At 39.9% G+C, this 21,269-nt stretch overlaps 1 protein-coding gene across 1 annotated transcript; it reads left to right on the forward strand.

The window, feature by feature from the left end:
• The first annotated feature begins 5,675 nt into the window (after window positions 1-5,675).
• LOC133981904 (lysine-specific demethylase RSBN1L-like) lies at window positions 5,676-20,279 on the forward strand. Its single transcript, XM_062420772.1, has 8 exons — window positions 5,676-6,139; window positions 6,417-6,545; window positions 6,951-7,666; window positions 14,038-14,175; window positions 14,286-14,428; window positions 14,990-15,157; window positions 17,164-17,272; window positions 17,757-20,279. The coding sequence occupies exons 1-8, from the start codon at window positions 5,686-5,688 to the stop codon at window positions 19,476-19,478; spliced, it is 3,579 nt and encodes a 1,192-aa protein (XP_062276756.1). The 5' UTR covers window positions 5,676-5,685; the 3' UTR covers window positions 19,479-20,279.
• The last annotated feature ends 990 nt before the right edge of the window (window positions 20,280-21,269 follow it).

Below are 21,269 nucleotides of genomic sequence, written 5' to 3' on the forward strand. Positions count from 1 at the left end.
TGTCATCAACAATGAACACTGTGGAGACTGCTTTTCCAATCTCTCTGGCAGATACGACAAAAGTAGCAAGTAAATGGATGTAAACTGAGAGAGAGGACCATTTGACAGAAAGGTTAGCAGAGATGTGATTATCCACATCTTTTCAGGATTTGTTTTTGCCTCATGTCATAACAAAAAGACAACGTTCATCAAAAATTAATGTTTTTGAAACACAGCATTTAGGAATTGTGTTGAAATTTTAATCACATAATGTTGACATTAAATGAATAATAGTACTTATCTTGGATTTAATGAAAATAGTGACTAAGTCTTGTTGTGCAAGAGAAATGAATAAATGATCAACAAACGCCTCCCAGCATCTGTGTAGCCCACAGCACAGCTGCATGAATCATTGCATGTGATAAATGTTGCAGAGGAAAAATGAACTTCACTGCCACCTTGTGACATTTTAAAGAAATGTCTCTAAATATGCAGATTCACTGTATGCATTGCAGACTTGAGTATACTAAAAAAAAAAAAGTATTTTTATTACTATTATTAATTATATACAACACTATATGCCATTTTAAAATAGACTGTTCGAAATGTTTGACTTTATTTAAATACCTTTGTAATGTAATTATTTTTGGTAGAACACACTGCATGTGTCTGCAGATTAGATTTTTTAAAAAGCATTTTAATACATGATATTTTAAAAGAACTTTGCTGGTGCACTTCTTGTTAAATGAATTAACTTTCTATTCATATTTTAAACTTGTTTTGTGTGTAAACTTCTCAAATTTTAGTCATGAAAACCATGAAGTTACTATTTGCACTAACTTACTTTACTTTTACTGTTAGTGGCAGCACATTAAACCACATTCACCAGCATGTAGCACCTGAAAGTCACTCAATATCTTCTATTATCCATAATCTTCATCATGAGGTTTTGTTGTTGATGATGATGATGTTCTGGATCTTTCACAGATTGTCAGATTTGAAATTTTGTGGTACATAAATAAAATTGACATGTATCAAAAAAACAAACAAACAGACAACTGCCTTGACCCCCACTTGACTTTTTGTCTGAAGGACCGGAGGACTTTGACTGGGCTGTAGGAACCATTGTTGCATCTCATTTTAGTGTAAATTCATATGCATTTTTTTGGGGGGCTCCAATCTAAAATCTCATCTGGGGCCATAATGCTCCTGTATTGGGCTTCAATGATTTCTAACACCTGTAACCAGGGATGTATTAAATATAACTTGATCTTTGAATATATTGTTTGGTCACAATAATTAAGAATTCAAATATTTATATTATATTGTATAATGTATAATCATATATAATATTTTAATATTACAATTATTAATAACAATTGAACAACTTTTTTCCTCCATATGTGGGAACTGAAACAGGCAGCCCAGCAGAGAAAACTGTACAATACATACAAGAACAAGAGCAAAGGGGAAAAAAAGAATCTGTTTATTAGCCAAATATGCAGCATACAAAGAATGTGTCACAATCACAGAATTGAAGAATAAACATAGAACAAGCGTAAGGCACTATTATAATAAAATAAACAAAGTAGCGTAGTGCTAAAATGAAATATATAAATTAAAATTTTAAATCAATTTACACAATGGAATAATAATTGTTTTGAAATAGGATATACAACTTTGATGCATTGACTGTACACAGGAAATACGGACTATGCTACAGACAAAGAAATTAAGTGTATGAAATACGTGAAAGTGACAAATGCACAATTGAAATGTGAAATAAATAATTTAATGATGTAACAGTGGAGGTTGAATGATGTATCGAAGTCATACACAGGCCTGTTGTGTTGTATTCATGGTTTTATTGCAGTTAGTGTTCCTACACAGTTTTAGCACAGTACAGCTTCTTGTGCTGCAGACCTGCAAACTGTCTTTTTTTATTTACAGTAACTTGTGTGTACAACTTGAGTCTATAATCACAAACATGCCAGGGGGACGAGGTTGTAAAAAAAAAAAAAGTTAAATACCTATCTTGTAAAGCATAGCTACAGTTGTTTATAGGTTTTAAAAGCATTTTTGTTTGTACATTCAGGTGAAATGTGTTGTTTTCAGTCAGCTCTGAAAGTTTGGCTTTTTGCTTAAGAATATGGGTTCGTGAATATAAAATTTGGTCAAAATAGTAAACAAATTAATCAAATATAACAGATTCCCTTCATATTCAATTAATCCAAACAATACATTTTATGTAATAAGAAGTTTGGGTAGATAAGATCAGCAATAAATCGTGACAGTTTACTCCACTGTTGTTTTGTATTTGTGTTAAAGACCAAAATAAATCAATGTCATTCTGAGTTTCTGCAAATGCTGATTAGTTGGATAAAGCCTGTGGAGCATTTTAAAGGAAATATATTTGAATTTGCTAGTCAGAAAAAAAACCTATTATGCTGCAATAGTTAAACTCTTTCCCAACAAATGTGAAACAGCATGATGAATCAGAGGGTGTAGGCTACTTGTAATTTTTTTTTGATAAAGTTGATCGATTGCTTGTTATCTTCTTCTTAGCTTGCCATGAAAAACATTTCCCAACAACTGTTAATAACAGTATGAAGGCTGATTGTCATTTCCCTTAAAGTCTGTGTAAAGTAAGAATGAATATGTTTTCTGAGTTTGACATACCACAGAAAAGTATGTTGTTAACCACCCTGCCAAATTTGAATGATTAAAAAAATCGCAGACTTTAAAACTGTAGACTGTAGTAGTAGTAGAGTGCGCTGAATGTATTTAAACCTTTACAGCAGCAGGGGCGGGTTTATGCCAATCACTGCCGCACTACGTAACACGGCAGTGATTTTCAGACCCGCCCACTAAATCCTGAACACAAAAATCTTGAAACACAGTTTGTGAAGCCTAGCTCCACAATTCAAATCTAAATGGTTGAAATGCTTTTTACACCTTTTAGAGAAATACGTTTATGACCTATTTAATGTGTTTTGAAGAAAATGTCTGAATTCACTTTACACATTCTTTAAAACATTTAAAAAGCTAAATAATACCAGAGAGGACAACGTCAATGACAACTGAGAAAGCCTTTAGTGAAAAGGGGATTCATAGTGCTGAATAAACTCTACATAATTATAGAGCTGAACATGTTGGTTGAATAAATTAACAATTAAAAATGATTACTAAACCAATGTTGAAAAATTAGATTGATTTTACAGAATAAAACACTGAGGAGAGAAGTTACACCTGTAAATTTATCATCATACCAGCAGTATTTCTTTATGGCATGAAAACGTTTGAAGGGACTTTTGTCAACATTATCAGTTGCAATAGCAGTGTACAGAAAAATGGGCGACCTGCTGCTTCTTCATTTGAAACTATAAGATTGATGGTTGTAATTTTCATAACTGCCCACAAAGTTTTAAGTTAATTGGATATATCTAATAAGTAACACAGTTACTGTTATGGGAGATTTTAAAAATCATCAACAATCTATAAGTTTATAACAGACAAAGTATCAAAGTATGATCAGCCTGTCATACAACCCATAACAAAGAAAGGTACATTAACTGACTGTGTGTATGAATAAACTGCACTTCATGGTGTTTAATCAATAGTGTTGCAAACATATGGACTGTAACTTTCCAAAATAACCAGAATAACTTCATGCTCATAGCAGCTGTGGGTTTAACTATAATATAATATAATATAATATAATATAATATAATATAATTTTTTTTTTTTTTTTTGGGTTCCAGGCAAACACTTGCCTTGCTAGATTATCACCCTCTCTCTAACTGGGATTGCTGTATTGGCAGTGGTAGAAAAACAAAGTAAAAATACAGTGAAAGCAAAAGTTCTGCATTTGATTTTTAATTAAAAGTGAAGAGAGTTATTATCAACACAATTTCATTAAATGTACCGAACACCTGCTCAAGGTGGAGCTTTTAATTTTTGCAAAATACTGGATAGTTTAATGAATAATATACATTATTTGTAATTGTTATATTTGAGGTAAATAGGTAAATGTAGTAGTACAGTGTTTTCCTCTGAAGCAGAATTACACAGTAAGTAAATTGTATACAGTTGCATATTTTTAAATGCTTTTGGTACCTTTTGCAAGTTATTTTGGGGTGCAATCAGTGGCAGCTGGTCAATAGAGGGCGCCGCCCCACCACTCCCCACATGAAGAAGAATCACATAGATCTTCAATGAATAACACTGTAAAAACAATTACTTAATTAAATGTATATATATGTGTGTGTGTGTGTGTGTGTGTGTGTGTGTGTGTGTGTGTGTGTGTGTGTGTGTGTGTGTGTGTGTGTGTGTGTGTGTGTGTGTGTGTGTATTTTTAAATGAGCAAAATAAATATTATATAGTATAGTTAGTGAGTATAATGTATAATCTGCAATAAAAAACGTAAATTAAAAATGTTGTGCATTGTCTAAAGTTACTGATAGATGACATATTGACATATTTATGTCCAGAGGGACGAGAATCTTTGCCCGTTGACTCTCGTTATAAGTGGTACATGCGCAGTTTACTCTTTTTCAATAAAAGAGACAGGATCTTGTCCCATTGCCAAACAGCATTTATCTGAAGGCAGCTGATTTACAAACCATCCAGTGGGTGGCAGCAGAAAGCCAGCGGCACGTTATGATACATCTAGGTTTGTGATTAACTGTATCTGTGGATATGTTCTGATACCCATACTACCATACTGTTTAGAATTAACAGAAAAAGATTTAGTATGTCCCAATAAATATAATGTCAATGCAGTACGCCAAACGTACCAGGATGTCTTACTACATCCAGTCGCATTTTGCAGTATGCAAGCCAACATGTTTTTCTGGTTATTCTGACCCAAAATCCTCTGCACAGCAGAAAATGTGTCAAATTGACTGAGCTGCCAATAAAGTAGAGAACAATGACAGTGATGGAAGCCAGGGCAATATCAGAAGCCATAATAACAGATCAAGTAATATGTCCCAACTGTGTCCATACTGCATGCAACAGTAGCCTACCTACGTTGTGGGCTGCCTACTTACTAAAAGTAAAAAGAAAGTATGTGATCGAGAACGCAGCCTGTATCTCAGCAGCAGCTGGCCAAGAAACACTGCACACTGGGCCCAGGTGAACTTCAGAAGGTAGCTACAGAGGTCATATAGAAACTAAATATGTGGTGTTGGTCTTTTACAATGTTTTAATTGTAATGCTGTGGTGTGCATAAAAGTGGAAAACACACCTTGAAGTAGGCCCTATATAATATAATAGTCTGGTTTTATAGTGGAGCCATATTAATTTAAAGCATACAGTGATGGATAATAATACCCACCCCACCCAAAACATATTATGCCCCGAGCCCAAATAAAAGTTTCACCAGCTGCCACTGGGTACAGTGAGTTAAACATAGTAACATAATTTAATATTTGTCATATCTAAGCATCATAATAAAGCTGCTTGAGGCCCTTTTAGTTAGGGGCCCTTGGCAGTTGCCTACCACGCTATGCCATGTGTTAAAGTCAGCCTCTGCCTCTGATCCTGCAGAGCTGCGAACAGTCCTGTCTGCAGCTCTCCCTCCTCCGTGCCTCCGTGCGTAAGTACGCAGCCCTCCAAGCCCCGCCCCCGGCCTGGCTCTCACGCACCAGTTACGTCTGACCGTAAAAAATAGAAACTTCCAAGATGGCCGAGTCCGTGGACTCCATGCATTTCGCAGCAAACAGCAAAACAAATTCCCCTAAACCCCTAACAGCTAAACGGCCACCGGAGAGCCGGCCGCAGTCTTCCAGCGACATTTACCCTCCGCCCCCAAAGAAAGTGCGTGTTGAGGAGAAGGGGCTGAAGCACCGGGCAGTGAACGGAGAGGTGTGCGCAGCGGACAAACACAACGGGAAGCAGAGTTGTGGGAGCCCAGCGAAATGGAGTTTCGGCCCGGCCAAGGCGAGCCTCTCCACCGCAGCTCCCGCTCGGAAAATCTTCAAGATCAGCAACTTCCTGGCGTCTCCCCACAAAGTGAAAAGGGCGAAGGAGAAACGGCACAAGGAGAAGGAGAAAAGCAACGAAGCACAGCGGAGTTCAGGCTCTGCTGTGGAGAAAGTGAGCGCAGCTAGCTGCCATACAAAGACCGAGAACGGAGACGTGAAAATGCTACAGGGAGGTAGGACAACACCGCCAGCCTGCTCTGCTCAGCTTGCTTTTTACACTCTAGCGTCAAATTAAAAACTGTGCGTAAAGCAACACTGCGATAAAACGCTTTATTGCATTATTACATAATTTGCTGTGCCACAGGCCCCAGTATTTATTAGGCCCAGATGGTGATATTCACACGTGGAAAATGTTTGTTCGTCAGCTCTGTATCAACGTGGATGTAGCAGCATTTCATCTCACTGTCTATCTTTCTGTGTGCGTGTTTTTTTTCTCTCCCTCCACCTCAGATCACCGTGTGAAAGAGAAAGACCGAGAGAAGAAAAAAGACAAGAATAAAGAAGAGTGGAAAAGTCACACATTGCCACCTGTGCATGACATTGCAAGAGAAAACGGAGAAGTGGTTTCTCCACAGAAAGGTAGGAATGATATGTAACAGTGACCAGCTGGGATCAAATGTAATGTTTTTTAGTTACTTTTAACATTTGTGTTAATTACATTAAGTCCTTTAAATGAGTTAGTTAGACAGTTAACTTTAATCAAGTCACTTGTAAATACTATTTTAATAAAACAAGTCAAATAAGAATAATTGAAAACAATATGTCACATATTTTTATTGTAATAATAGATAAAACTGCGATGAATTTCCAGTTTATACAACTTAGTCACTAAACATACATTAATATACAGCTACTGTAAATATAAACTAGCGCAACAAAAGTATAAACTATTTAAACTTCATCCCCTCCTCAGCTACATACAGGCCTCGACTGATGCAAACAACTGTACTTAATCGGTAAAAAATGTCTTATCCTCCATCACAGAGTCTATGGAGAAGCCCAAAGCCGGGTCAGAGGAAGACCTCCTGCTGAAGAAACTCAAGAAGAAGAAGAAAAAGAAGCACAAAGATGGCGAGCGGGTGAAGGAGAGGCACAGCCGACCCAAAATGTACAATCGCTCGTGCCAGACTGTGTGTTCAGGAGTGTCTCTGGGTCTGCCCGAGTTCCTCAGTCGCATCAACGGGAACAACAACAACAGCATCAGCAGCAGCAACAGCAACAGCAACAGCAACAGCAGTGGTCTGCTCCACCCCACAGCACCGCAGCAACACCAGGATCCTCCTATCACTGCCACTACCTCCACCTCTACCCCCTCCATGGTCAGGGACCGGCTGGGCTACAGCTCCCCGCTGCACTGTACCCCAGTGCCGGGCATGCCTGGGTCGGAGTTTGGCCACCTGGTCCACATCGAGCAGCAGGCCAACGGAGGGGCATCTGTGGCCCACGCCTACATCGAGCAGCTCGCCTGTCTGTCTTCAGCTGAGATGCAGCGTTTCGCCCAGGAGTTTGTGACCCTGTCCTTCAGCGAGGATGAGTCCCAGGCTGCGAATTTTGTGATGGGAATAATCCATGGAGCGGCATCCTACCTCCCAGACTTCCTGGACTACTTCTCCTACAAGTTCCCCAACGCACCAGTGAAGATGGAGGTGCTCGGGAAGAAGGACATAGAGACAACAACCATGGCCAACTTCTACACTCAGGTAAGCATTTTACTTTTATTTCTATAATGTTCACAAAAGTAAGAAATCTCTGCGTGTAAGAGGTTGATGATTTGAGACTGCCTCATAGTCCACAAACCAAAACAACACATGAAAGTCTTTGTCTCTGTTGCCTTCAGCCATCTTTATTCCCACGTTCGAAGTGTCCAGCTGGTCTCGTGGTGCGTGTGTTGTGTCCTCGGTCAATTTGCATCTATAGTCCCTTGAAAAACTCCCCGGTGTAGAATTTGATAGTGATTACAGCATGGTCAGTTGGAGTTGTCGCCTGAGGAAGGTAGAATTGTCTTGAGTCGAACAGAGTAAGTGTCTTGTTTTTAAAGGTGGCTGGATTCAGATCTGCATGAGTTTTGTAGTAGCTGATGTTTGTGTTTACAGGAAGTTTGTCTGGAGAGTTCAATTTGAAACATAATTCCACTTCTTCTCAACACTACTGTCATATTTGACAAGGAAAGGCAGGAAATCGTCTCATTCGAAAAGCTGGAACCATCAACTATGACTTTTTTTCTTTAGAAAATGACTAAAACAATTATCTGATTATCAAAATAGTTAATAATTTAATTTTCGAACAATCAGCTGATCGATTAATCAACTAATCTTTGAAGATATAGTTTCATGTGCATCAAAATCTAAACTTGACCAAAGCAAGTGTGGATAGTTTATATTTTTATCTCTTTACTTCTCCAACAGTCCAACTCACAATTGTGAGTGTGATTATTGTTTAATCACTTTGCTTTCATATTGAAAAGGGTTGAAAAGATTTTCTATGACTTCTACTTTTCAAAGAGTGCAGTACCTTTTGACAATCAGACATTAGTTATGTTCATTTGACAAGATGCAAACAGGATTTTGTCATTTCTTGATCAGAAAATATATGATGAAGAACAGACTTCTCATTCTGAAAGTAGTACACCTTTGGCTTTGTTTGTAAGACGTATCTTTTTTTTAAAGACACACTTATTTGTTCTCTACAAGTTATCTTAAACCTTTAATATTTTGTTTTGATTCGCAATCTCTAAAAATAGATTTTCCTGCAGATGTTAAAGATTAAAGTCAACTCTTGATGTGGAAAAGTCTGAACAACCAAGAATGTTTTTATCAAATGATTTATCAATTAAAGTATATATATCATATCTATTATCTATCTATTATGTCTGCCATAAACTGCTGCACCCCTACAGTAGCGTTCTGCATCCAACTAGACCAAGAAGTCGTGACTCACCTGAGACAGCAGTTAAATTATATTCCTAAAATCCCAAAAAGTTTGTAGCATTTACAAACAGTCATAAATTATGTGTACCACACAATCACAGTGTGCACTCTCGTATAATTTGAACACAGATTGAGAGGATCCATTTAAGTAAGGCAAACCTAAAATTATTTCTGCCAGGGACCCCTCACTGGGAAGGAAAAATGTTTCCAAGGTCTCCCTCTTGATCGTACTGATACTCCGAGTGCTTTGTAATCAGATATTCCTTCAGCTCGTCTGGCATCGCGGCTTCGACCGTACCAACATAAGGCAGATGGTGCTTTTCTTCCTGTTGCTGTTCTCAATCAAAACCAAACTCAATATAACTGTCAACATATTTTCTTCATTTAGCTGGTTTGGGCTTAATGTCAGTTGATAATATGAGCCGTGGACTTTTCCAAACAGAGTTCAGATGGTGAAGGGACAGCGTTCAGTGTCCTCTGAGTTAAGTGAGTGATTGATTCATGAATGGATCTGCTGTTAAACTGAAATGATATCTCAGATTCAGAGTTTCTACTGGCATTGAAGCGGCCATATTATGTTTTTTCCAGAAGTTTACACAGTTCCCTGGAGTCTTAATAAAATGCATCTGACATGGCCAAAATACCACAAGGATCAAGCACCAGGGCACAAAATAAGCACCAGTCAAATGCTGGTTAAATATGCACGTGGCTGGTAGATTTGCTTCACTTGCTAGCCAAGAAAACAATAGTAATCTGTTGAGTGGCTGGTGAAATTTGAACATTCACTTAACACTTGGCTGCTGCACAAAAAAGTTAATTTTGCACCCCGTGAAGCACCACAGCAGCTTCTCATCCTGTGTAAACAGCCCTGTATGTAAATAAACGGAGAACTCACTGTGATTTAATTGCAATAAACTAAAAAATAACTACATCATGAAGCCGATTTGTAAAAAGCCTGAATTTCAACTTTTTCAGGTGTGGCAACAAGCAAACAGCTTTTAAAATGCATATCAATCAGAGCTATGCTAACATTTTAACTGCTCCATCCTCACTTAAAATAATCATCCAAAGGCATAAATATGGCAGCGACATTATTTATACACATAAATATCTATATACTGTGTAGCTTTAAAATTATATATTACTCCTCAGTCAGCATTTAAGATGTTTATTATTGATGACAGCAGCTACAGTGGTGTGTGACTCCGGCGTTAGCCTAGCTCCGGCTAAGCTAAAAAAACCAAAAAACTTCTGTTTGTAAACCGGATCAAAGTTGAGGTTTTTTGTCCTCCAGAAGATGAGAAAGCAGCAGCGATGCAGGACCCTTCGGCTCTGCTACTGGCCGGCGCTCTCTGCAGAGCTCGCCGTGCCCAGCAGCCGTCTGTCAGCCAAAATCAGTACCTCTGTCCCTCGGTCCAGCCCTGCGATACATACAAAACTTTTTTGGCCTATCTTCACCCTATGTGACGTAAAAAGGGGCATCAAATGTGAACTGCTTGTTGAATCACATGAGTACAGAGCGAGCTGGCTCGCACCAAACTGACTGGGTGGTCTTATCACAGTTTGTGTGTTAGAAGGCACATCAGAGACCCAAATACATGCACACAAGCACGGAAAAAGTGAGCGTTTCATCGTATGGCCCCTTTAATTTTCATGTGAGAGTAATGGATACAGTATTGCGTGTATTTTTATAACAAAGCTTGACTCAAAAGCCTGAAATATTCACTTTTTAATAAAGTGTCTTAGTTTTATCACAGCGTTTTGTTCCTCCGGGCTGTGTGTCACACACTCCAGGGTTCCTCGGTTCTCACTTTGAGAATCACAGTTTTAGAGCATCACAGACGCTGTCCTTGTGATGTTGCAGCACATTTTTACTTTTTACTTTTTCAAATATTGCTGAAGATGTTCAGGGGTGAGAGGTTTGGTGGTGCTTGGTGGGAACGCCGTGTGTCAGCCGTATTTCCTCTCCTAACAGTCTGGAGCAGGTTTAATAGGCTCTTTTTCTGGCTGGAGACTGAATCGTCTTTCACATAAAATAATGTCAGAAGGGATGACATGGATCTGCTGTAGAAGACAGTGGAGGTGGTCTAATTGACTCAGCGGAAATCACCAACTCATGAAGAGTTCAAAAATGACTTGGTTTTAATCAGGGCTGCAACTAAATATTATTTTCATCATTGATAAATTGGAAGCTTAAGACGAGGCCGCAGTAATGTCTTAAATTGGCTTGTTTTGTCTATAATCCTAAAATTTTAAGATAATCAATTAGCTGTCATGTTTGACAAGGAAAAGCAGGAAACTGTCACAAAACAATTATTACATTTCTCTCAATTAATCCTTGAAGCTATAGTTTCAATGTGCAGACTTGCAGCAAAAAAACCCACATTCCACCAGACTATTCTGGATTATTTGACCTATAATAACATTAAGACTTATAAGTTATTTGGAAATTCTACTACTTAAGTCGACACTTTCTCTAGATGTTGTTATGAATCATTTTAAAATTGAATATGTTGGCGGTACAGGGTCATATCAGTATAGTCAACATCTGATGTCATTATTTGTCATTGTTAAAATGCCAACATGTAACTGCTTTCATCTTCCTCTTTATAGCTGCAACAATTTATTGATTAGTTGATCCACAGAAAATTAATTGACAACTATGTTGACAAGTGGGTTAGGGTTAATCATTTCAGTCTTAAAAAATGTTTTGCTTGTTGCAGCTTTTCAAATGTGAGGATTTGACGCTTTTTTGTGTCATACATGATAGTAAAGTGGATATTTCATTGTTAACCAAACACAACTAGACCTTTTAATATGGGTTTAAGAAATTATAACCAACATTTTAACATTCAACATTTTATAGGCAAAACAATTAATCAAGAAAATATATCGGTAATGAAAATAATATTTCAGTGCCGCCCCAAGATGCTTTCAAACAGCGATTCAGCATCACCCCGCCTCCGCCTTTGCTCTGTGCTCTCCTCTGCTCTCTGTCAGTGTTTGACCGAGGGTATGGCTCAGTTCCTCCACCCACACACAGACACGGAGACGGAGCGGACAGCATGGCAGAGAGGCCGCAGCGGTGAAGTGAAAGATATAGTTTTACTCGAGCTGATGACAACTACACGTGTTACTGTCACTGCAATAAAACTTTCAAGTGGAAAGCTAAGAAGTAGTTCACCATACCACCTGTTCAACAAGCATAAACAAGCATCATTTTAACCGCTTTGTCCACAGTGTCACATCCACTGCCAGTATGTCAACGACAGCACACTCTAAGCTAATAGCGAAGTCTTAATAATAACAATAACAAGCTAAAATGAAAGCTGTCTGTATGTAGCTGCTGTAAATGTTTAGCTTAGTTCGCCACGTGTATTGAAACGAGTCAGATTTTTATAAACTTCGCTGCTCTCTGAGACAAACCAGCCCCTCCGTCTACCAGCGGTACCTGCAGCAGAGAATCACAGCAGAGGGAGGAGGACAGTGGACAGGATGAAGGCCTGATCCGGACTGATGTCTTTTCTTCTATCTTCAGCAATATTATTTATTTACTGAGGTTTTAGATTTGTTTCTATTGAGATTATTATTACTGAATTTATATAGTGACTAAATCAGTTGTAATCCTGTTCTGAATTAGGATTACTTCAGGACACAGTGCTTCCTTCATCAGTTGGCATATTTGTTTCACTTTTCTTCCTGCTAAAGCCTGACAGTACTGTGAAAAACTACAACCTGTGCTATTTTTATTGTCCAAAACGATGAGAAAATGACTAGTTTTCAGTCAGATAACATCTAATTTTCTTGGGGGTGAACCACCAACTCCCCCGACTGTGTGGAGTGGAAACACTGCAGGCCTGCCCCTCTCACAGTATGATGCACACGTTAATACAGTTCATTTAATTTTCTCCATACTTGTAATTCATAAATGCTGATGCATATTTCAGTTCATTTTTTTTTACAGACTGCAGTCAGTAATGATACTTTGAAAATTAATAACAACTACAATAAAGGCAAAAAAGTAAATACTGTTGTTGTTTTCACTTGTCACCAAAACCATCTAAAAGAAAACAAGAGGCCAGAAACCAGTGGACACCCTGTCGTATCTACAGATGGAAACAGACCATATTACATTTTGTTTGAAATCTAATGAATTATGTAAAAAAAAAAAAAAAAAAAAAGAGGAAAAAAATGGCCTCATATATCTTTTAGTACCGCCTCTAAAATATGATGGAAGCAAAATAAACTCACTACATGAAGCATGTCAGGAGTCCTACATGACGCCCTGAGCTTCCTGCTTATGTCTTTACTTCACATGTTATAAGTGTAAATGTTATTCTTGTAAACTGGGCACCTCTGGCACAAAAATGTCCATTTAGACAAATAAAATGATAAAAGAATGATTTAAGCAGAGAGATATACAGTTTTTGTACGTCCTGCAGTATAATACAGTATGATAGGATGACACCATTATACTGCAGTTTCAAAACAGAAACAAAGTTGAACTCTGAAACATGATTAACGTCCATGAGCTGCTCTGTAGCATCAGCCCTGTTGTTGAAGCTCTCTGTGCACCGTTAAAGTGACACATTGATTCATCCATTCATCTGTCTTGCAGTCAGTAGCCTGTAACACAAGAAGGAACCCATGTGAACCTGATGCCTGATTTTTGTTGTTTGTCTAGGTCTGTCAGACCTTTATGATTAGAGCGTCTCTTTCTGATAGATTAATTTGCAGGTTTCAGTTGGTTTATTGTGTAGGAGAGTCTTTCCTTCCTCAGAGTAACAACAGCTTGTCTTTTATTTGTCGTGTGTTGACATTTTGCCTCCTGTGATGACTGCTGAGTGTGTTGGAGCTGAATCAAAGACAAAATCTTTGTATTTGAGGTCTTTTTAACTGGCAAACATATGCCGTTAAGACTTAATGTGAGCTTTATCAAAGACAGGTGCACTAAGAAAGATTACACTGTTTATGTTGAGAACGCAATGACAGTCCTGGATGAATATGACGTCTGTTAAAGGTTCATGTGTTTTTTGTTTTTATTTTTCAGCTGGCAGTAAACTACACATCAGGTTTAGTTTTATATTAATTGATACCTTCTTGCTGAGAGTCTGATCTGTCTCCTCTGTGTTCCCCTGCTGCAGGTGAAGCGGACATATTCCCAGGGAACGTACCGTGCCGGGGCCATGCGGCAGGTCAGTCTGGTAGGGGCTGTGGATGAAGAGGTCGGAGACTACTTCCCCGAGTTCATCAGCATGTTAGAGGAATCTCCCTTTCTGGAGGTAAGTGTGTGTGTGTGTCTTATATCTGTGTGTGCATAGGTCTAAAGCCAGTGCATTTTCCGCAGTGTGTCATTGTGTAACTCCTAATTTCTCGCCCTGTGTTTATGCAGCGGACTCTGCCCTGGGGAACGTTCTCCAGTCTGCGGCTGCAGAGCCCCACTGAGAGCGACGACGGCCCAATCATGTGGGTCCGACCTGGAGAACAGATGATCCCTATGGCTGACATGCCAAAATCACCCTTTAAAAGGAAACGGTGGGTTGACGTGTCGAGTGTGTAAATATTTACCAGTGCACAGGTGTTATAAGCCCCTTTACACAGCCTGTTCAAGGTGGGAATGTTGTGCCATTATTCCACCTCACCGTTCTTTATAAAAAAAGGTACAAGTATAGAAAGTTGCTGTTACGTTGGCAGTGGAGGTAGTCATATTGCTGGATAGCCGGCATGGTGGGACTGCACACTAGACGGCGACGCTGTCATGTTACATGTCACGTCTATGATTCTAGAAACCCGGCATGCTATCTTAAATCACAAACAGGGGCAACATCATGTCGGTTTTGTTTGGTTCAGCAAAAAGAAGTAAAGCCGGCATACTGGCAGATCTTTACAGCAATATTGCGGGATCTCTGTATAAAAAGAGCTATAGTCTCTCCAGCATCCTCATTATTGAAAGCAGAAAATTTAGTTTGAAGTTGAGCTGACGTAGTACGACCACATCTTAGTGAAATATTTTCCACTTTTCCCTGCACATGCTGTATACGTAGGCTTTCACATGCACTGAATATATCCTGACTGTTGTAAAAACACATATTTCAGGTCCACCAATGAGATAAAGAACCTGCAGTATCTACCCAGAACCAGTGAGCCGAGGGAGATGCTGTTTGAGGACCGGACGAGAGCCCACGCTGATCACATCGGTCAGGGGTTTGAGAGGCAAACTACTGCTGCTGTAGGTGTGCTGAAGGCGGTGCGCTGCGGAGAGGAGTGAGTACACAGTGGCAGGGTTCCTACGCATCCTGGAAAACTTGGGAAAACACTTGACCAATTTTCCAGACATTGAAAATGAGAGAAAAAGTAAAAATGTCTCGGAAAATTATTTCATCATTCTCTTATTCTTCTTTAGCTGAGAATGAACTACTAGGTTATGTATCAGCACCACCACCTAACACCACCACCTAAAACGGTTAAGTTAAGTTATGTTTAGGATCACATTAATGGAAGTGGTAGTTGATGGGCGAGGTTTAAGCTTTGTGAACACTAGTCAGAAGCAGCGGTTTTAAATGCGGTGTGTTGGCATTTTTGAGAGTTGGATAATAATAAATGGGAAGACGGAGTCTAAACAGTGAATGGGAAGCCAAACTGTATTTAGCCCGTGTTTGTAGCATTGCGTCTCTCCTGCATTGTTAAAGTAAAATAGACCATAACATCAAATAGAATGTTTAACTTTTGTAGCGGTATCTCACAGTGAGAGTGATGTGTATGTGCAGCACATGAGCTCCCTCGACTCTGTGACCATGGTAACGGAAGCTGAAAGTGCAACAGCAATATTGGAGAAACTCCTACAGGTGCAGAGATGATACGCTGCCTCCTAGTGTGACAAAGTTCTCGCTCAGAATAAAGCAGAGTTCAGGATTGTGTTTACAGCTGCAGGCTTGATGAATTTCTTTGTCAGTGGCAGAGCAGAGTATGCAGCACTGTGGGACATAATGAAATGTCTCCTTACACTGTCTCACGGACAAGCTGCAGTAGAAAGATGGTTCCCTGTCAACAAAGATATGCTTGTAGAAAACCTGAAGGAGAGGGGAGCATTATTGCAATGGCTGGGCATGCAATAGCTGAAACCAGGCCAAAAGCCCTCATTCAACATTACAAAGGAGCAAGGATGATGTATGTGCAGTACCTGGAGGAGGAAAATAAGGAAAAAGACCTAACTGCTAATGAGAAGAAAAGAAAGAACCTCCAGCATGAAATGGCAAATGTCAAAGTAAAACAGCAAAGAGTAATACAGAATATTGCAACGATGCAGAAAGAGGCAGATAGTCAGGGCAGAGAAATAACAGGACTTCACATGACTGTCAAATTCAAAAGCATATCGCAAAAGTGTTGCAGAGAAAAGGGGAAGAGTTGGCAGCGCTAGAAAAAACTCCTGCAAGAGAGTGTTAAGTTGCTAAACTCAATAAGGCACATTATTTGAATGTGACATTTGCTTAGGTTTATATTGACCATTGTGTAGGATCATCATACAGCAGGTACCTTTTGAGTTAAAAATTAATGTTTGTGGCCATAGACATTTGGATGTAATTCAGGTCTATTTAGGTCAATTTATGTTGGGTTGTGCACTGCTCTTCCTGATTTTTATTATTTATTTATTTATTTGAGTAAGGCAGGTGCCAGATGCTTTAGCTGGCTCTTTATTTTTTAATTAGTGTAACTTTTTGGAGAAGGAAACAGTAGAGAAAGTGAACAAATTGTCATCATTTCTAAGCATGTAGGAGATTATTTCATAGATCTGTTATAGTCATTACAGCACGTCTTTTAAATAAGACTTCCGCAGAAAGGATCTTATTAGTATATGCACGATCCAAGTCTGTTATACCAGCTATCATTGAAACTGTCCTGGAGGATGATCTGCAGAAAAGAGTGCGAACCTGACAGTGACGCCTTATCACATTCGGCACACTTTTGCATAGAATACAACGTAACAGCTGTGTTGCTAGTATTAGAAATGTAAATCATCTTTAATCTGCTACTGGAGAAGGTTAAAAAACGGTGGATGACACACTTATGATGATGACTGTAGTAAAAAAAACAAGACAAACACAGGCAGCAGAATGACTCCTGCAGCCTCTCCGTCTCAGAATGTCTGCTGTCATTGACAGCATGTGAAGCTAAAACTGTGCTGTAATATAAGAAACATAGTAAGTGTTGCTTTTGTGTCCTTGTTTTAATTAAAACCACTGAGTATGGCTTTCTCTGTTACCTTAATGCAGCGACGCTCCGGCCCGGATCACCAAAGATGTTGTGTGTTTCCACGCTGGAGATTTCCCAGATGTGGTCATGAGGCTGCAGCTGGACCTCCACGAGCCTCCACTGTCTCAGGTGGGTCTGAGTTCTTCATTTTATCTCTAATTGTTAAAGGGAGCTCAAAGGAGGGTGATTATTGGACTTGAATCTGCCAGATGGCCACAAACATGACTACAAATGAATGATTTGTATCTGCTGGATGTGTAAAGATGCAACTGTTTGCTAATATGTGTGCAATAACAACTTTATAAGATACCTCAAAGTTGTGTTTTCAACTTTTCTGCCCTCAAGTAGGCAAAAAAGTTAGTTAATGCTGCTTAAAGTGTGAAAACAGAAAACCCAAAGCTTTTCTTTGACTTGTAACACTCCACATTGACTCTTGGTAATCAATTAGATGGATTCTCCAGCACAGTGCTGACAATAGGTTCTACAAATCATGATCAGCATCAGTTTTTATACTTTCTACAAAGAACTGTACAATTCTAAATATTGGGGCATTTTCTCTCTGTGTAATTGAGCCATAACTGAATCTTTCTTGTTCCCGTCGTTGCCTCCGCAGTGTGTTCAGTGGATTGATGACGCCAAGCTGAACCAGCTGAGGAGGGAGGGGATCCGATACGCCCGTATCCAACTCTACCACGATGACATCTACTTCATTCCCAGAGGAGTTGTCCACCAGTTTAAAACTGTGTCTGCTGTGTGCAGTCTGGCCTGGCACATCCGACTCAAACTGTATCACCAACATGAAGAGAAGGACGAGGAGGAAGAGGAGGAGGTGAAAGTGAAGGAAGAGGAGAAGTGCGCACCTAGAGAAGTCTCCCTTCATATTAAAGAAGAGGAGGAACATGAGGAGGTGGAGGTGAAGCATTGTGACCATGCTGCACAGACAGCGATGAAGCTGGAGGATGATGACGGTGACGGAAGGGAGGGGCCGCCCTCACAAACTCCAACACGGATTTTCAAGGAGGAAGAGCACGAGAGCAGAGCGGAGATAAAGGACTTGTCAACGATACAGTCTCCACCTTTTGTCAAGAAGGAGAGAGATGAAGGTGTACTCGTTCACACACTAACGGAGCCCAAGGCTGAGGAAGATGAAAAGGAGGATGGTAAGGGAGGGGGAGATGGAGGCGCAGGCCAGACACTGCAGAAGGGCCATGAGGAGGGAGGAGTGGACAGCGCATCCTTAAAGTCACTACAGCAAATCAGGAAGGAGAATGATGTGGAGGAAGAGAGGCGGCAAAAGACAGCTCCGCCAGGTCAAAGTCTAAAAGAGAAAAGCAAAGATAGTATAACCAGCTCTTGCAACACACCACAAATCAAAAAAGAAAAGGATAAAGGAAAGAGAGAGAGAGATGAAAAAGAAAGAGCTAAAGAGAAGGAGAAGAAGGAAAAAGACAGAAGTAAAGAGAAGGAAAGGGATAAAAAGGACAGGGGGAAAGACAGGGATAGAGAGAAGGACAGGGTGAGAGAACAGGAGAAAGTTAAAGCAGAGGGTGGCAGAGAGGGCGGTATGGCCACTCAGCCGTTGCAGCAGATCAAGAAAAAAGAGGACGAGGAGCGGACAAGAGAGGGCAGTAAAGCCTCTCAAACTTCCCTGCCTGCTCAGCGAGACGAGAAGTGGGATTCAAAGACGCAGCCTCACGTCAAGAGAGAGAAGGAGCACGAGAAAGACAGAGGAGGCACGCAGCAGGCAGCTTCTAACACACGGCCAGACCGAGAGGACGCTCGAGACGCCTGCACACATAAACACAAATCTTCACACGGGAAGAAGGAGAAGAGCGGGCACAGGGAGGGCAAGGAGAGCGGCACCTCGACTACACAGGGAGCGCAGGCAAAGTCAGGGAGAGAGGATGGGAAGACGAACGCTCCCAAACCTGTGAACATTCAGGTAAAGAAAGAAGGAAAGAAGGATAAAGACATCAACAGCAAAGAGGAGAGGAAGAAGTCAAACCCTGCCTCCGGTCACCCGCCAGCAGAACACAAACCACCAAGGACGCTCATCACCTTTGACCTCTTTAAGCCGATGGAGGCTCACCAAACTCTGGCTCTTTCCTTCACAGACAGTAGACCTAAGACCCACCATCACAGTGACTCTCGAGGCTCTTCCTCTAAGCTGGGATCAGAGAGCCGGACAGTTGTGCCCTCTAAAGGACCAAAAGTAAAGGACTCAGTGCAGGGAAAACCTGCCACGCCCCTACAGGACACTCGGCCGCAGCAGCACTCATTAAAACAGCCCCTCAAAACACACACACCCCAAACACAGAAAGACTTCTTAATATGAATGTCTAGATGTCTGGTCTTCTTTTTTTACTGTACAACTTACGCCAAGGCTTTGTTAAAATATTTGAAGATGCACCCTTCCTTCAAACGTAAACTGGTTTCTCTAATAGACGGCGTGGATGCATTCCAATACTTTGTTGGCATCGACGCAGCCGCATTTTACTCCAGTGACGCAGTGAAAGGAGGACGCACTCTCCAAGCATTTTACCAGTGCCCAAGAATGTAAGCTAAGTAGCTCACTTCACGTTTGTTAGCGAATGTATGTAGGCTCTATATAAAAATGTTATGTGACCCGTGTGTCAGTGCCTGTGCACTACTTAGCTTCGCTCTTAAAGCACCTATTTTAGGTACTGGACTAGCCAATCTGAAAACAACCACGCTTACTCCCTGCTATAGGAAAAAAAAAGAAGAAAAAAAACCCAACCTATGTTCACTATTTGGAACATGTCGACAAGTCACTGAACTCCTACTGAAATCCTCTCATGGTCACGTCATTTTAGTCGATGGGGTTTGCCGTTTAACACTCCAAAACTGGAGCAAGTCGTTGTTTTCAGACTGGACTTTGTTTGACTCATACAGGGCTGTAAATGATACTGTATGTACCAAAACTGTACAGTATAGATGTTATTAGCACCAATGTGAGAAAATGTATACAGAAATTGCATATATTTTTTGTAAGACAAGTTTTATTTTCCATAGAACTTATTTATATCATTTACTGTCTGTTTTTATTTGAAACCAATGTATGTGAAAATTTTGTTGTAAATACATTTTATTTCCTAAGATAAGACTTGGTAGTGTGATTTATACTCTGATCAGAACCTCTCAATAAATGGTTCAAAATATTGACTTAGTCGATGTCTCCTGCATTTCGTATCTGTCCTTTTTTCAGCAGCTCTGCTCAGCAGGAAGATTGGATTGCCATGAAACTTGGTGCAAACGTTGATGATTTTGTATCTTGTGTCACTAACAGTTCAAAACGTCCACTTCTCCATAACATCAGTTCATATCAGGATAGTCTTCAGCATTACTTATAGTTTGATGCTAACACACCAACTATAAATACACCACTGCATGTATGTTAAAACGCTCCTGGTAGCACTTCATCATGACGCACATTTCGTCTTGTTGTATTAGGTAAAGCGCGTGTTGATAATAACAGTAACGATGGCTCTGTTGTATTCAAGTGTCCCAATAAGCCAATACAGTGTGACAGCCAGCCAAACCACGACTGAACCAGCCAGATGGGAAATCTGTCAATTACTTTGTCAATTAATCAATTAGTCAGAAAATGTCCAAAGATGGTGAAAAATGTTGATCACTGTTTGCCACAACCCAAATTTTGTTTGTTAGTTTAGGGATTTTTTTTTTGGTTTGATGTGATAGTTAAGTGGCAGACAGGAAACGAGAGGAGAGATATGGGTAGGACATGCCAGAAATGCGGCTGGCTGGAAGTGAAACAGGGACAGTTATGTGGCATGCACAGTAACCATTCAGCTACCAGAGTTGTCCCAAATGCCTTTTGTCCAGACTGAACAGCACACACAGTTCATATCCCAAAGATATCTAGTCTGCTATGACAGAAGACTAAAGTTTAAAAATTGAGAAGCTGGAATCAGAATAGTTGGCAATTAATTTTATGTGTATGGATTAGTTGACTAACTTTGGCTTATTAAACTAAGATGAAGCTAAAAAGGAGGTTGAATGGCCTTATTGTAAGACACTTTGGACAAAAATGCAAATGGTGAAGTACACCTGAAGCGGATGGATGTTGAACATGAGTATGCAGGAT

This window comes from Scomber scombrus, chromosome 6 (genome assembly GCF_963691925.1).
Source record: "Scomber scombrus chromosome 6, fScoSco1.1, whole genome shotgun sequence".
Lineage (NCBI taxonomy): Eukaryota > Metazoa > Chordata > Actinopteri > Scombriformes > Scombridae > Scomber > Scomber scombrus.

Coding starts and splice junctions, on each gene's coding strand:
- LOC133981904 (XM_062420772.1), top strand. CDS start 5,686: ATGCATTTCGCAGCAAACAGCAAAACAAATTCCCCTAAACCCCTAACA. Junction 7,667..14,037: donor TGGCCAACTTCTACACTCAG/GTAAGCATTTTA, acceptor CCCCTGCTGCAG/GTGAAGCGGACATATTCCCA. Junction 17,273..17,756: donor ACGAGCCTCCACTGTCTCAG/GTGGGTCTGAGT, acceptor TTGCCTCCGCAG/TGTGTTCAGTGGATTGATGA.